This window comes from Ostrea edulis, chromosome 7, assembly GCF_947568905.1.
Source record: "Ostrea edulis chromosome 7, xbOstEdul1.1, whole genome shotgun sequence".
Classification (NCBI taxonomy): domain Eukaryota; kingdom Metazoa; phylum Mollusca; class Bivalvia; order Ostreida; family Ostreidae; genus Ostrea; species Ostrea edulis.
Window position 1 is genome coordinate 87296966 of NC_079170.1, and position 17201 is coordinate 87314166.

General features: G+C 36.6%; 1 protein-coding gene across 3 annotated transcripts in view; it reads right to left on the minus strand.

Moving 5' to 3' along the window:
* The window catches only part of LOC125655338 (E3 ubiquitin-protein ligase PDZRN3-B-like), a 98893-nt gene that overhangs the window by 27820 nt on the left and 53872 nt on the right, over positions 1–17201 (minus strand). The window contains exon 1 of one of the 3 annotated variants that reach the window (XM_048885599.2): positions 6092–6942. The exons of the other annotated variants lie outside the window; for them this stretch is intronic. Coding sequence (XP_048741556.2) covers positions 6092–6190 — 99 coding nt within the window. The 5' untranslated portion in view covers positions 6191–6942. Of the gene's footprint in view, positions 1–6091; positions 6943–17201 lie in introns of those variants that run through there. 3 annotated transcript variants of the gene reach the window in all.

Consider the following 17201-nt stretch of genomic DNA (forward strand, 5'->3'; position numbering starts at 1 on the left):
ACATCACTATGTCTAATCTCCACGGCAATCTTACAGATGCAAACCACCCTTCAGCTAAATTCGTCAGCCAGGACCCCATCAACTGACATATGGCCTCAGAACTTCTAAAATTATTTCATTTTTCAAAACCGTTTCACTCAGTGGCCACTAGCACTCTAGCTTTTGTGTATATACTGTAATATCAAATATCAATTAGAAGATCAAAGAGAATCCCAATATTTTTACAGATTTCATATCAGGCCTCATGGCATACAGTCAAACCTGTTACCACATTATCTGCAAGGTAATGAGGCAAAATTCCACTGATGTTCTAATATCGATTTTAATTTTTGTTGAAAACAGTACTCTTGGTCCATCTCATGGAATGGTCATCAAGCTTCAATTGTTCCATTAAGTTTTTTCAAGGGTCAGTTTTTATAAAGGTTCCTTTTTGATATATCCTGTTTACAAATCGTAAACTCTGAAAAGATGTACACAGTAAATATATCACTTTATACAATAGATCATTGCACTCTGAGGACATCAAGCTGTTCCCGTCTGGTCAAAAAAACACCTGATGGGCGATTGCTAAAATATATCAAACGGGCACACAATTCAGTGGATAACCCAAGTGGTATATGAACTGATCTCCAAATCCATTCATAAAGAACAAATAATCAAATTTACCATCAACGTATCTGCTGCTTTCTAATCTTCTGCCAGCATAACGAGATGCTCTTGGACCATAGTTTGCCCATTGGCTTACCAGGAAAGCTAGCTCCCATACATCTCTGACTAAATCAATGAGCAATTACTTTCATTTCTCCCCCAAAAAACTGTTTTCACTGCTATTTTATGACATGCTATCCACAGTTAAGTTTGACAAAGGGAATGGATTATTGGCATTCTTACATCCATGGATGATTTGCAATTCCTACAGGATAAACTATTGTAAAGATAATCATTAATGAATATTGAAGGTGCCGACCATAAATATTTTCATAGGGCCTCAAAGTAGCCATTTCCTGAATGCCATATGAAATTCGGCAAAATTTAACCAGTAAATTGCTTGTTCATTCACAGTCAGCAAATGATTCTTTCAATGAATTGAGTAAGAGACAAAAAATGTCAAATTATGCAGAAACTGTTTACTTATTACTTAAAATATCACACCTACGAACTTTACTTTAAATATATGAAAACTATTTTACATACCTCCTGAAGTCAGAGGGTGAAATAAAACCTGTTAGTAACACAGTTCACACCATACTGATTTGTCACAGGGTTATTGAGCCCGGCTTCTCGTTAAGGGAGACATCAGGAAGACATTGGTTCCCTGTTGCTGAGGCATTAAGGTAAAATAAATCAATACTCTATACCTTCCTTGAAAATTTTTTTATCACCAAATGAAGCTGAAACTGTGAACATTGAGGAGGGGATCCTAACATGGAGCTGATCCTATGAACCTATGAACTTATTTTGAATCCAGCCAACACGTACATCAATATTTATCCCAGGAGCTCGACTTGTTACATACAAAATCCTGGATCACTATCATCTTAAACACACTTTTCTAAATAACACAGAAACATTATTGTTCCCATGTCATGCAATAAATATTGCCAACTTTTGAAGAAACAATGCAGTGCATGCAGTAGATCTCGATGCAAAGATTCCCCGGAGCGGAGGTACCTCATTCCTTACAAATAAAGGCTTATACATCATCTCTTTTCTTAATAATATCAGAAATAAGCCACAACCCCACATCATATGACTCCTTCTGCTCATCTTCCTTTGTCTGCAGGCTCATTCTTTGTCATTTTCTACAAATAAGCTATTGATTTCTAGGAGTAAATGAACTCTAATATTCTCCAGAAATGAGTTTTACTCGACTGGACGGCTCAATGGTATAAAGTAACCAAAGAGGCATGCAATATAATACCACTAATGTCCAGTTCAACTAATGTCAAACTACAATCTCTCTCTCCTTCTCTCTCTCATTTTTGCTTGTTCTTGGTTTCCGAAGCACCGACTTCATTATCATAGAAAATGCACAGGAAATGCTAGATACCTTAAAGCCCAAATTCTCATTACCAGAGCATGAACCAGAATATATTAGCCAGTGTTAATTAATTATATCATCCAAAGACCCCATTTCCAAACCAAAACCATAAAGCATTTAGGGTAACCTGTACTTTAAGTGGCTATTTCAGCCAATCATATTCCTTGACTCATAGTTATATTTAAACATAACGTTCAAAAATAAACATTTCATAAAGGGAGGTAATTAGCAGAAGGAAGAATTGTCTCCCCTGATGGCCACTGTAATGATGCCATCACTCATACAGTCATGGACATGTAATAACTTTCTTCCTGATCATGTATATAGTTTGTTTTTTCTGTCTTTGAAATCCTGACCGAATGCTAATGACATGACAGTCATTTTCAGACCTTAGATGACTTTTCCAGCACTTCGTGTTTCTGCAATCAACAGTAAGAAAAGTGCACAGGTGTCTGCTGTGTTCTGAAAGGTTTGAGAGTGTACATGCAACTGACACCGGGTCATAGTAATTAGCAAATCATAACAGAGACAAGACCTATTAATTCCTTGCCTCAATTTGACTTCATAGATAACAAGTTAATTAATGTGTTGTAATCTGACCAATAAAAAGAATGCTTTGATTGGGCAAGAAAAATCTTGACAGTTTGAATACAGAGGACCCTGATCCTAGTTAATGACAATTAATAATCAGTTTTATTTGTTTCAACAACAGGTGATAATTAACCTGGGTAGTTCTGCATTCCTAAACCTAAGTTCTATGGGACATTTACTGTTACAGTTTCTCTTTTTACTGCTCACAACAAATTGCGGAACTTGTTCAGGCAAAATGCATTAAATAAATGACAACAAAACCCACTCATAATATCATTAGAAAATCCCAAATATGTCGAACATTTCCCCTCCCACATGAAGTATTTTAAAACAGTGGTTAACGTTAAGATCAAAATTGATTTCAATTAGATTTTTGAATTTTTAAAACACTTTGCTTTGTGGAGGTCCGTTTTTTGGGAAGAACTTCATCTAATGGTAGACCAAAAATGCCAAAATTTTATCCCTGGAGCTGAGTCGTGGGGGAGATAAACATCTCCAATTCATTTTATAGAAGTAGAAAATAAATTTAAAAAGTACCTTTACAAATGGGAAATCCATTAGAGATTAGTGATTATGAGGCATGAAAAGCGGATTGTCACAGGAAGGGACATCACCTTGTTATGTACTTTGGAGATCCTCAGAATGACTTGCAGTACTTAGTATTAGAGTGTATAATGTCAGAGCAATGTACATCAGCCTATAAAAACTACACGTGATGTTACAAATGATCAAACATAGTTAAGCAACATTGGTATTTGTTTCTCCTCATCCTCATTTCTTCACCTTTTTAATTAAATTCATTTCATTAGTTAAGCTTGCAAAAATTAATCATGGGGAGGATTACCAACACAACTGTAATTGCAGCCGTTTATTTCCCCGTGACCGTGAACCCAATAATGGTGGTAATAAAACACAGTTATTGTGCGGAGTGTGTCAATAACGTTCCCCTATACTGCTAGTTCTACCACTGGAGTTGTCACTTTTACTCTGCCAGAGACGAAATTCTCTTTATGACCCAGCTGGCAGAGAAACAAAAGCTTTGACAGGTTCCATTGTGGTCAAAAGTCTACTGAAATTCCGGAACATGGTCTGCAAAAAACGTAAACAACCTGTCACCTCTGAGGAAAGCCCCTTCCAAGAGACAAGAAATTTGTTGAGGCAGAATCTATTCACAGCTGTTTTTCATGAGTTCATATGATATTGATAAAAACACTGACCTCTAGAGACTTTTGAGGTCATCGTTTTAAAAGAACTATAGATTGTTAATATACTAGATGTTCACTGATTTCGACTCCGTCTTTTTGTTCGTCGATCAGAACTCAAAAATTTCAAGGACCGTAGGTAAAGAGTGAATGACTGGATTAAACCATACCCTCTTTTTACCTATAAAAATTGACAGGAGAAACTGCTGCTCTTCAGTCTGAATTAGCATTTTAAATACCCTATAATCACATATTACACAAAAAGCCAATTAAGTAATTGAGGACCTTTAAGTAGATACTGATCTGATAAGTCTATGACTGTCGACATCACCCACAATCAGTCTAATCCTGGAGACTCCAGCCAGCCTACAATTGATTGCCTCTCATCTCAATATTAATGATTATTTATATACTCCCAGAAAAAAATCTTTCTGATAATGTATATATAATTAAGTGTTTGAATATTTTCTCTGAGCTGCTTGGAATTTTGGATCTTATTTTCATAGGCCATCAACTCCTGCCAAATATTTATGCTCTGTATAAAGAAACTCCACCTGTTGATATTACCGGACATCAGTAGCAAACCGACCTCTCAAAACATTTCAGTTGGGTTTCCCCCCACAGAAGACTCTCCCCTCCCCCCACAGAAGACTAAGTTAAAAGAGGAAACACAGACTGGTCACAAAAAAGTTGAAATTGAGACCTGTCTTCATATTAGCCTATAGCTTCCCTTAATCTGCTTCTGTCATCCTTAAAATGATGTGCGAACCTAATTTTACCCTGACCACTAAATTCTAAATCGTATTATATGGAATCCTCGTGAATCATCATGAATATTAATTCCCTTAAATTCCTCAAGTTCCTTATTCTTAACAGCTAGACTATACAGCTTTCTCACATTCTAGCTAAAGCTTGCTGATTAATGTGTTTTTAATTATTTCCTTTATTTTATTTTTATGATCATTTTAATATTTTTGATGCAATTTTCAAAGTGAACTTTCAATATCTTGACTGATCCTAATAAATACTAAATCTCCTGTACTGTCCACAAATTTATGGTAATGTTTTCCACCTCAAATATTTTCACTGCACTCATAAAATCAAATACTATGCCATACAAAGGCCTTCATACTTAAATGCCAAAAAAAAAATTTTTTATAGGCTATATATGGGACTGACAAGTAGCTGATTATATGCTAAAGAATCCAAAGAATCAGAATATACAATTGGCATAAATATAACCATGGACATATGGAGAGGAACAGCCTTTCTCTTATCTGTGCATGTTAACAGCAGAATTCTGTAGATTGACTACACCTAGGCTATCTTTGTGCAGAGAAGAATATTCCTCAATCACCCACCATTGATCTGTCAACAGGTGTTTTCTACCTGAATCAGGTCTTCCTGTTGTATAAGAAGTGCACATAGGTGTTAAATTATCTGGCAGTCTTAACAATAACAGGGCCATATCATAACTGATACAGACCGATCAAATTCTAAACATTCAGGAAATACCCCCCTGATAAATAGAGAACCATGTGTGTCCTAACTAGACTAGAACATTTAGGTTATGATGTCATTCAGATCTATCAATTAAGATTGGCAAGATAACAACTCAATGAAACAGCAACTTAAGCAAGGCTGGATGTCTTTCCTAATTGCAAGCAACAGCTGTTGTTTAGAGAATTTCATGAAATCTTTCCAAAAGTATTCAAAAGTGAAGCTGAAACACTTGTCTTTTTTTTCTGTTGGAGCATTGAGAGGAAGATGTCACATTGGCATGCGTTGGCAACAGGTCAGAGTAGAAGGCCCATGTTGATGGTGGCGACACTCTTTTTCCTAGAGCAGTTGCATCTTTAAAAGTGCCGTTTTCTCTCTCAACCTTTTCACAACTGTACTCGAGTTAGCAAGTTTGGTCATCAACCAAATGAAAAGAGACCTTTTAAGAGCAGTATGACATAATTGTGCAGCATAATATGACTTAAGTTTTGGAAATACATCTTGGTATAGTAGTTACTAGGCTTCATATAGGAAATAAAACACCTTTTCAACACTATAATGAGGTGCATTGAGTAAAATATTGATGTATTTTAGATTTAGGCCTGTACCCAATAGTAACCTCGTAATTTCCTCGCGCAAGTCGGCTGAATCGGAGAGCTTTATTAGTGAGTTTGGATGGAACCAGAGAGCTTAATTAATGAGTTTGGATGGAATCGGAGAGCTGTGTTAGTGAGTTTGGATGGAGTCCTCGTCTTACCTTGGTCAGCACAATCCCCTCCCAAATATCCTTAATCTTCAGAACATGACTCTTTTCCCCCAGACCTAGACAACACAGGATGCCTGCTAGGTCCTTCATAGTTCACTCATTACAGGATTCTCCAACACAATATATATCCAATTCTCTGTCAGTAGATGCTACAGTTCACATGAGGCATACACATCTCAATGGTTCTCACAACTTTGTTAAAATATAATGAAGCTCTGAAACTGTCAGTCTTTCCTCCTTATCAGCAAACAAAAAATGAATAAAAGCTCAGACACTAGGATTATCTCTGTCGATTACTCCTCTTGTCAGAGTTGTCCTATCACAGGATAATCCAATTAACCAAAGTTTCCTCTACCAAAAGATACCAATATGGCACACTGGCTTAGAGTACTTCTCATCAATGAATGTGCAAAATCATGCAGCCACTTCAGTTTTTATATTTCAAAAACTGTTCATTAGCGACCCTCGTTAATCATTTTAATTTACAGCTTCTGAACAATTAGCGAAGGACTAGTCTTCCTCCTTTCATCGTGGATATTACTGTCACTAAATAAGACGCCCCAAAAGTTAAAGGCCCCGGTTCGTCAACCTTAGCCCGGTGTAAACATTGTGACAATTGGTTGCTGGTCTCTGACGTGCGCGCGCCAGGCGCTTGTAGGTGTGACTTTTAGGGATTTTTCAGTATTCATGAACTCTTCTGTGTATTTCCTGGTCAGTCTTGCAAATCGTGTCATCCCCATCAAAACAAAAACACTGTCAAAACCTTTATTCCTCCATTACACAACTTTTCAGTTGAAAAGACATTGTTCAAAGGGGTGAGTGACAAGCTTAACATGATTTTCATTTCAAAACATCTAAAGAGTTCTTAAACATGTTAAAAGTGCAGAAAATTTTCCCTGTGAAGCATCAAAACTCTTTGTTTCCTCCTGCGTGTACTCTCTGACTTAATGGGTCCAAATAAATTTTGCACTGCCAAACCAGAGTTCACGAAAAAATCTGTCAAGTACTTAATAATGAGATACTATATATGCCATTTCAAATACTATGAAGTCATTGAGGCAGTCAATAGTAACACAATTACCACATATAAATCAAAATTTATAATTACCCCCCAAACTCCCCCTCCCCCCAAAAAATAATAATCCTCTCCTGAAATACGTTTTAGTTTTACTTAAGCCATATTTGTTGGCTTAAATTCCAGGGACTACTTGTTTTGAAAATATATTAGAAATAAAATATTGAACATTTTACTGAAGTGGCGCATGATTATCACAACTTTTTAAATATGTAATTTGAGTCAAAATTGAATGCACAATTATGCAATTGATTACATTTCATTATACATGATGTTAATTGGCATCACGACAAAGTAAAACGTCCAACAACTCCAGCATAATACTGCTTCTCTTCACTGTGATTTATTTACATATCTTTCTATTTCCGATGTTTGAATACCTAAATTAAGGCACACAATGACAACTCTACTACCGCCTTCTAAATGCGTCACAATGAGAAAAGAACATCGGAAATTGATTCCATCACTTCATTCATTCTGTATTGATAACTTAATTAGATGTTTTGCGCGTTAACGACTATCACTTCAATTGATTTGATTGACATTTCTACACTTGTCCTGATTTATTTACAAAAATTCACACCCTGCACGGCGCGCCGTGTTTACTAGGGTGACAAATACAGCCTTATGACGCCTCATTACCACAAATGACAGTAACTGCTTTTGATGATGCCGCTGTATTCTTTTGAACTTCCAAAACCCTTTGTTTTTACAACAACAAAAAATGACAACATACTTTTTTTTGTCATTTTACTCTGTCTTCAAGCTTATACAAAGCATAAACATTTACAACGCTTGCCAAACAACAAAAATGGCAATCACATTTAATATGGCAGGAAATTGAAATTAAAGCTTTATGACATGTTTAAAATAAAAAAAAAAGAGTAGAGCTCAAAATTGCCAACATGTCAGGCTCCGAAAAATAAAACATGAATTAGCTGTATTAGATGACGCGACATATTTATAAGCTTTAAACAAACCATATTGGCGATTATTCTCACTTTCAATGTCCACAATGATGCATTCTATAAATATAACTATACCTCTCTTTGAGAGAGGAAGTTGATTAGGTGTATGTACATGGACACAACAAAAGGGATAAGCCATCTGGTGCAGGAGATAAAAACTTATCAACAGGGGCAACAAGTTCAGGTCCAGCTCCTTCTGATCTCCTCACCAGGACAATAGTTTGCCTGTCAACAGCTCTTAGTAGTGGAGTATACAACATAAATATATTTCATTGATGTCTAAGTGTGTTATGAAGTTTTCCTGTCATATATTTCAATTAAAGTTTCAATGTTTGCAATACTTTAGATTTAAAGAATTTTCATGGGTGCAAATTCTTCATATTAGAACCACCATCTGTGCAAAAATTAGATAACAGAATTGTCTCTTGACCCTCCCGATCACCTTTTCTGCAACACAGGAAAATATATTTTTTTTTAAAAAAAACCTACAATGTTCCACAATCCTGATGCAGTTGGTTGTATTTTTTGTGAGACGGCTTTCGGATAACCATCACGGTTCTGTATAATGACTATTGTCCCCCGCGCTACGCACTACTCCTGGTATTTACACGCTATCTCGCACATCAGGTCTACATATTTCTACATGATTTACCAGTTAAACATAAAACACCTGTTTGTTTCATCCTAATTAACATCAATACACAACTACCAAAGGAATGCCCCTACTGTCATCTCCAAATCCAAAGACAAAAATTCTGCCGTGGGTCTGTAAGTCAAGATGTCATTTCGTGACCCACTTCGTTTTGACATTAGTGATCCAGTCGAAGAAAAGGTAATTATGTCCTCTCTCTTAATCAATGCAAGTGTATGTATATATATCACTATATATGGATTCCAATATCAGATATTAAACATTAACCAAAGTAAAACAATGAAAGCAGAAAGAACACTAACTTAAGTCCATACTACAGGGTTATTAAGCTAGCTGACATTTAAACCATCCTCATTAATCTTTCGCTTTTTCCTTTTGGGGGTGGGGATGGGGATAGGAGATTCATGACACCTAAACAAATAGAGTAAAATGCGTCCTCTTTCCCTCTTTTATATAAAATTGCAGTTAAACTTATCATTTACCCAAAGGGCCCTAAGTTCATTATCCTGGCCATTTTAAGCATCAAATTCCAGAAAGTGTTAAAAAGTATAAACTAGCTGTGTCCAACATGTCTTGAAAAAAAAATCCCAAGTGGCTGTACCCAATGCAAGTCATTTAAAATCCCTCCTATGATGGTTCTGTTTAATCCTTTTTCAAATACATGTATATCACTTTTAAACAACCATCTCCCTCATGTAACCAAATTAATTTAATGTATACCCCAAAGATCACCACCTTAGCATGACAGGGCTCTACGCTATAGATCATTTGCAATCTTGAATTTCCTACAAATAATTTACCAGATATTTTATCGTACATCAAATGCATACCCTCAAGTTCTAGATGTCTCAGAATTTGTCAGATGGAACAATCACGAACAGTGCTGGTTTGTCACCATTGACAATAGTACTGTCAGATACCATCATGGGATACACGACCCCATTTGTTCGCCTGGTGGGGTGTTAATAGTAGCGAGAAATCAGGGTGTTGTGACGTATACAGCACAGAGCCTCCTCCGTAAGAACCGAGTATCCTCGCGGTAAAGGATACAAGTGAAGATCTGATAAGTGCAAAAACTCTATGCAAAATGAGAATGCGGTACAGCAAGCATTCATAATATTCACATCTCTAACAAAAGAAGAAAAAGACCCATAGATTTAAATTAGAAGAAAATGGAAACCTTCGTTTTCAGACCTGCAGAATCATGTTGTATGCGAGGGTGGTATAGCGGGTCCAGGATTGAGAGAGAACAGCACAGACTGGGACATGATGTGACAAGGCATGCAATGAGAGGTGACCCGTATCCCAAACTTATTCAACAGACAGGGAAAGAAAATTGTTGGCCTTTGGAACTGTAAAAAGTGCACACAATTTTACAATGCAGCATTTATCCATAGATATAATCTTATCTCCAGTGCATCACTCTACACTTTAAACTCATTCACAAGATTATTCCAGTCTGAATTTAAAGTATATCCAGCATTATTCATGAGTTTGTTTGTCAATTAAAATCTCAACAATGTCATTTTGGAGTCCAATTTGTAACCCACTACCATTATTTAATTTGACTAATATTTATTCGGGGGTCCAAGGTTTAAAATTAACAATATTTCAAATATTTTCTCTTCTTAGAGGGCCAAATTGCATGCCACTGTGGACCAATCCGAGACTGCAGCATTTGCTACAAAGCTGTAAAAGTTTGTCAGTTTAACGACCTCTAGTAATACCAATAGATAATATTATAAGGTAGCTGTGATCTTAAAAGTCTGTTTGGAATCATCAAACCATTAGTCAAGAATAAAAATAGCAGAGAATTCAAAATTAAATATACATGTATATATAGATACCTGACTGAATTAAAATCATGTGTTCCAACAAATTAAACAACATTACGTCTCGCATACAGAGGCTGTGACAGACGGACAAAAAAACAGATTACAATGCATCAACAGACTTAAAAGAAATTTGTTTGAATCAACAGTGACATATCATTCTGATATCATATGTTGAAGTATAAACTGCAGGTATATTTTGCAAATCTCACAACTTCCATTTTCTCTCATGAATGACAGAACTTTGGGTATACCTCTCAAGAACATATCAACGGTAACAAAACCCAAAAGACAGCTATGCAGAAATTGGATATTAACAATTGATTAAACGTGTGCAGGATTTTAAAATGGTCTAAATTGCAACTTTACATTTTTATAAATATCCTTGACCATATTACTGTGGCGTTCCAGTGGGAAGAGTTCCAGGGAAACCCCCCAAAAGCTAATTACAGGCTTACAGATGGTCAGTAAATTCATCAAAAGTTCCATTTTAAGACTCGCAAGTATTTCCTTGTCAAGACATGCAATGACCAAAACAGTCAAAAGTTTTGAATTTCATTTGCATGTCAAGGAAGACTCCACGAGGAAATCACATGTATGTCACAGGCGATAGTCTTTATACATAAACGGGGCCGTCGCTGCGATTGTAGAGGCCTAGCTTTGACAGATAAAGGGGGCCGTCGCTGCGATTGTAGAGGCCTAGCTTTGACAGATATGGGCCACAACGCTTGCTCTCTACTGATATCTATACACAAACCTCGTAAATCTCAAAATACGATCAAAGACGGTTGTAAAATAAATTATGCAGAAAGTTTTTATTTTATAAAACGTCTCCTTTAGCCCGTTCACTGTAAATCTCGAGGACAGATCCCCAATATCACGGCAGCAAACATATTGAACCTGGCTGAACCTTAAAATAAAGTTTCTCTTTCAGCTAAGATTTCCTATCTGCATGCTGAAGCAAATAATGCATTATCTTACGAGCATCGTATACCTTAAATGTCTAGAATCAACAATGGAAGATAAATTTGGGACACTCTTCCGTGGGCTGTTTAGCTGAACACCTGTGAGGTGACCTTGCTATATACAACACTGAAGACAGGTGTAACTATATGCATTTTGCACCTGTGTAAGCTGATGATTTGAGCTAACTAAAACTTGGATGCACACCCAGCATTACAACCAGATCATGAACTGCCCATTTAATTTTAGTACATTTTATCATCATATCAAAAACCTGACCTTAGAAGTCAGCCTGATCCATTTTCAGCCGAGTCAATATAAGGTCATATTTGAACTACTTATCATTTCAGGCACACTTATATCAACATTCAAAGGGCAATATGAAGATACACTCATTAATAAAGCATAAAACATATTTTTATGACAGGAAATTATTTTCTTTTAAACTTCTCAGTATGCCTTTTTTGATCTTGTTAAGTTTTGTCATTAAAAATTCATTTCCATTTATGACTTGGTATCCTTCTGATGATTGCTACAAAGTTGTAAACATCAAATGTCCCATTGAAAGCCTGCCATTAAAACTCTAATATTAATTGAAAAAGCAATATCTGAAAGAGTTTTCAAGATTTCACATAATTGCCAATGTAATCCACTTAGGTTTACAATAAATCTAGTACACTAATACATTTCAATGCTAAGGAATTCTTCAATTTTGGAGGGGCAAACGGCCAATTTTGGCCATTATGCAGTACATCAATTCATGAACTTCCTCTAAGATAGTAAATATATTAAGTCTTTTGAGTTTCCCTGAGTTATAAAACATACATGAAGTTTTCTATTCTATTCATATTGACTCTTCTTTTTTTTTGAGAGGTAAATTAAGTGCTTGAAAGGGATCCAAAATGCAAGACATCCTTAAAAGTGCAAGTTAAGTAAATGATCTAAAGTTTACTAAATGTGGCAGAATCAACATTATCTTTAATGTCTGTCTCTAAGGGAATTCCATATGCATTTCAAAGGATGGTTTTGTGGAAATCTTCACTTTTTGTGACTCTATTGCATTCTCTTTTTGTTTCTTTGACAGTAAGGGGTCAAATATCAGAGCTTAGGTACTAATGACTGTTCTACAGACTGCCAAACGACCTGGTACCCAGTGCCAGAAATTGTCACGCCTGGCTGACTTCAAAAGAGATAAGTCACTCGACTTCCCCATCCCTTTCTGACTTTCTGAGGAGAACAAGTCTTCTCCAGATGTCAAACATACCACACCACATCAGAAGGCAACACTCTACTTCACTGTATCAACATCCACCAAACTTGGCAGGCTGTGTTAGCAATGGGAGCAAAAACAATTAGGCTTTTCTTCTAGAGAGGCATCAGGTTATTAAAATTTTCTACAAATAAGAATGTGAATGGAACAAGATTCATTGGCCACTGGCTGCAATCGGAAGCCTTTGTCCTCACTTTAAGGTCACAGTACTAATGCCTTTGCTTATATAGTACTTCTGATCATGGCTAGAGTTTCTACCTATAACTGCAATCTTGATTGTTTCTTAACTACTGGTATCTACAATTATGGAACTTGAGTTGACCTCACCAGGGTCAGAAAGTGCTACCCTACCATAATTACCCCCAATTAACGACCATCGCCACCTTAGCAATACACACACAGTTCTGTCTGGTCTCAGGTATGCCAGATAAGATAAGTAGTCTATCTTATCTCCCTCAGATCATCCCCAACATCTGGCTCATCAGCTTGTAATTTACTGGATTCTGTTCCTCCACATTTCTTGGACACTGGCCTGTCTGTGTGTATGTCTGTCTGTAAAGCAGCACTGCTTCATCCTAGGATTTTTTTTTTATTTGGCTTAAAGGTCAACACAAGCCATCTCCTTCTTTCAATGCAATATTTTGATTTATTACATAGACCGGAAAAACGGTATCCAGTAATGAAATAACCAGACGTTTGATTATGAGAAACTTTTACACCAGATTCCTACACACGGTTGATAAATTAGATTAGGAAACTTTCAGAACTAACTTTTTTTTACTACACAGATGAAGGCTGCATACAATCATTGTTAAAAACCTTCATGCTCACCATCTCTCTGATATCTCACTTTTTTAGTCCTTGATCATTTTCATTGACCTCTCTGTTATAAAGCATAGAGCTTTCTCCATTTTCAATAAGAAATATTAAAACCCACCTCAGGTTTCTGGGACAATTTTCCGGTCATTACGTCTGATTCAGTGACAAATATATACCTCACGCCAGACTACCCTGCTGATGGACGGACAAACACAGGATCCCTCACCTCCATATCATTTTAATCATCAACGGGAGAATTTCTAGTCATTTAATCTATGCTTTATAGAGAGCTAACAATAAACCTGGGCCACTGAAACGTCCAAGAACAATTTTTCTGACACTGCGAAGTACAATAACAGCAATACCATGTTACTAACCACTGATATGTGTACCCCTGTTTTGTGAATGGATCGTGGACATTTGACACACTGACAGACAACCCTAATACAGGATCCAAAAGAAAATATTTCACCCAAGGAATTACTTAGGTATTTGAGCAATTTGGCTGCATCTGGCTAATGTACATATATACATGCGTATTGGTATTATTACACAGCAGTTGAAAGTGATAAAAGCCAGGTCAACACGAAAATGCATCTTTAATCTTAAGTTTGGCAGTCTGACCTTTTTACCGGTTTTTCAGATGTCTGAGTTCTGGGTGGGGAGAGACAAAAAATACACACTGAGCAACCACCTGCAGACACCTGCCCTCATCAGGTGTCCAGATATAGAACTGAATACTATCATTAAACTGGTCCCCTCCCTTTTCTAGTAGTCAACTCGATAAGGTGATAACGTATTCTACATTCTGTCTCTGGTCATCCTGGAGTATCAGTAATGTGAGGAGTCCACGGCAGTTACTGGTATACACTGAGAGTGGGACTTTCATTTTATAATCTTCAATCAGTACGCTCTTTTACTTTAGGAGTACCAGTTAATACACCCATATGTAGTGGGAGTTTTACTTTAAGAGTACCAGTTTAATACTTGGAGAGTTCCTGACAGTCAGTGGTTATGAGTCATCCATCTTGTGTGAGTGATGGGCTGTCAATACTGTTACACAATAATACTGATCAAAACAACATCAAAGGTGACGGTCAACAGAAAAAGGTCAAAATGTGTCCAAATCCATCCACCTGACCGTGGCAAACATTCATAACACATGTGTATTTATAAACTATGATTTAATGTTGATCGCAAAAAGTACCATAATTCTCTCGATAGATAGATAAATAGATAGATTTACAGCTAGATAGTTGACGATAACGATTACGATTTTTGATGCTCAGTGAGAGCAGCATCATGTTATAAGTCACTGATCTAACACACTACATCACAGGACACCATAGGAACCTTGGTCTGGGATCGAATATACCACCAGGGTCAACCTGAAGACCACAGAATCTATAAATAGGTCACACCTTCACCAAAGATGAGCAGTCTACATGCAGGAAAACATGTTAATCAATCTCCTCAAAGTTTCGATCATCCATCAGACTCGGTCCTAATTAATATTTCTGTCCAGGAGAGTATGTAAATTGAGGGGAATTCAGTGCTTGATGGATGGACAGGGGGGATAATCCTGATTTCTCCCGTCAATAGCTGTCCCTTCCGACAAGAGGGCCCTATCATCACATTCATCAATATTTCAAAGTATACATTTTGTCCATACTTTCTAACTTCATTAACTGCCTTAGTATCACAGGTATTTATATATCTGTGCACAGGTATTTTTGCAGATCAATAATGGTGCGTTTTCCTAGACATCAATTTAAGTCAATATCAAAAATAGCAATTTCATCCAGATCTCATGGCAAGCACTTAAGTATATATATATAGGTTGCATATAATTCAATATCTGCTCCAATTAGATCTACTCATTTGATTCAAAATGTTACTTAATTGCCAAGTTTTAATTGCATTAGGAAAAGTTTGCGTTATAAAACCTGCATGAAAAGATGTAAATAATACAAGTGACGCGAGTGTATAGTTCTGTGTATTCATTAGAGTATCCAATGTGTACACACTGAACAGTTCAATAATCAACTGATAAACTTAACGTGATCATTACTGCAGTATATCTAACCTAAATAGCCACAAAATTGCTGATAACCCCTGAATAAAGTACCCATGATAAGACCCAGGGGACGAATTAAGCCAGGTGACCATAGAGGTTAAAGGGAGACCACCTCAAGTCAGGGCAACTGGCCAAAGTCATTCTGTAAATTCTAACAGGTTTAGCAGCACTACTTGGCGAGTGACCCTCCATTGAACTGGAGGGACTGTGCCTCCCCAGAGTTCTGTAGAGTATAATTACAACACATCCTAGCAGACTTCATATCACAAGGAAGGGGACTGAACCCAGCAATAACTACAGTTATAAAAAGACTCCTCCATAACCAGTTACAGAATGGCATTCCTCTCAAGTGTTTCCTTGAAGAATGCCGACATCTTGCCTGGTTAGCGGTAACACATGCCTGTAATTGGTGATTACAATCTACAATTACACACACTGTATAATGTTTTGACTTCTATGATTCAAAAATCCCTCGTTTCTTTTCTCAGTTTATGTATTATCACTCAACAACAGCAGCCTCTGATGCTTGAATTAATTTTGCTGAAAATTTCAACAGTACTGCATTATGTCTAATGGTTCATGCATTATATGATGCAGGTACACTCAGCAGCCCAATGATCATCTTTGAATTTTTCTGAAGTAGAAATATGTCTAGGACATGGATGTTCAAATGTGATGTCAAGGTCATACAAATGGTCAAGGTTTAAAAAAATAAAAAGGGGCATAACTTGCAAAATTGCTGTCATGCTCTCACCAAGATGTACATCTGTGTATTACGCTTAATGAGGGCATCATTAACAGGTTATATAAAAACCTAACTACATGTCAATTTATTAATTTCAAGGTTGAAAGTCAGTGGCCTAATAGATTCCCCATGTAGTTTGTGCTTTACCTCATTATGAACTTGCAATCTCACAAATACAAGTATTCCAAATTCATATGAAAGTCTCAAAACTTAATATAGATCCATGGTGCAATTATTTTATCCAAGATGATCCCCCTTCTCCCACGCCAAATATACAAACACGATTAGGACCCGGCTGTGACGTCAGGCTCTTAATGATTTCGGAACAAGTTCTAAATTAAGGGATCAAATTCTATAATACATTACTGTACAAAAGAAATGAACGTGCAAATATGGAAACAGTTTACTATCAACTTCTGAAACACGCGTCTTTGAGCTCTATTTAAAATTCAAAGTGTTTAACATCAACAGCGGAAAGTCATGAATGAACGTGGTCCTCATGTCTGGTACAAACAGCACATTCTTATCATGTCATTGCAGCCGGGTTTGCCTCGACTTTTGACACATTCAATTTGACTTCAAAAACACTGTTTGTTCCAAACACCATGCAAAGCCATTTCATTTGCCATACAACATGAGCATGTTTGAGATGGGGGTTTTAAATCTGTAAGAATCAAACAGACCATGGACTTGATAGGAA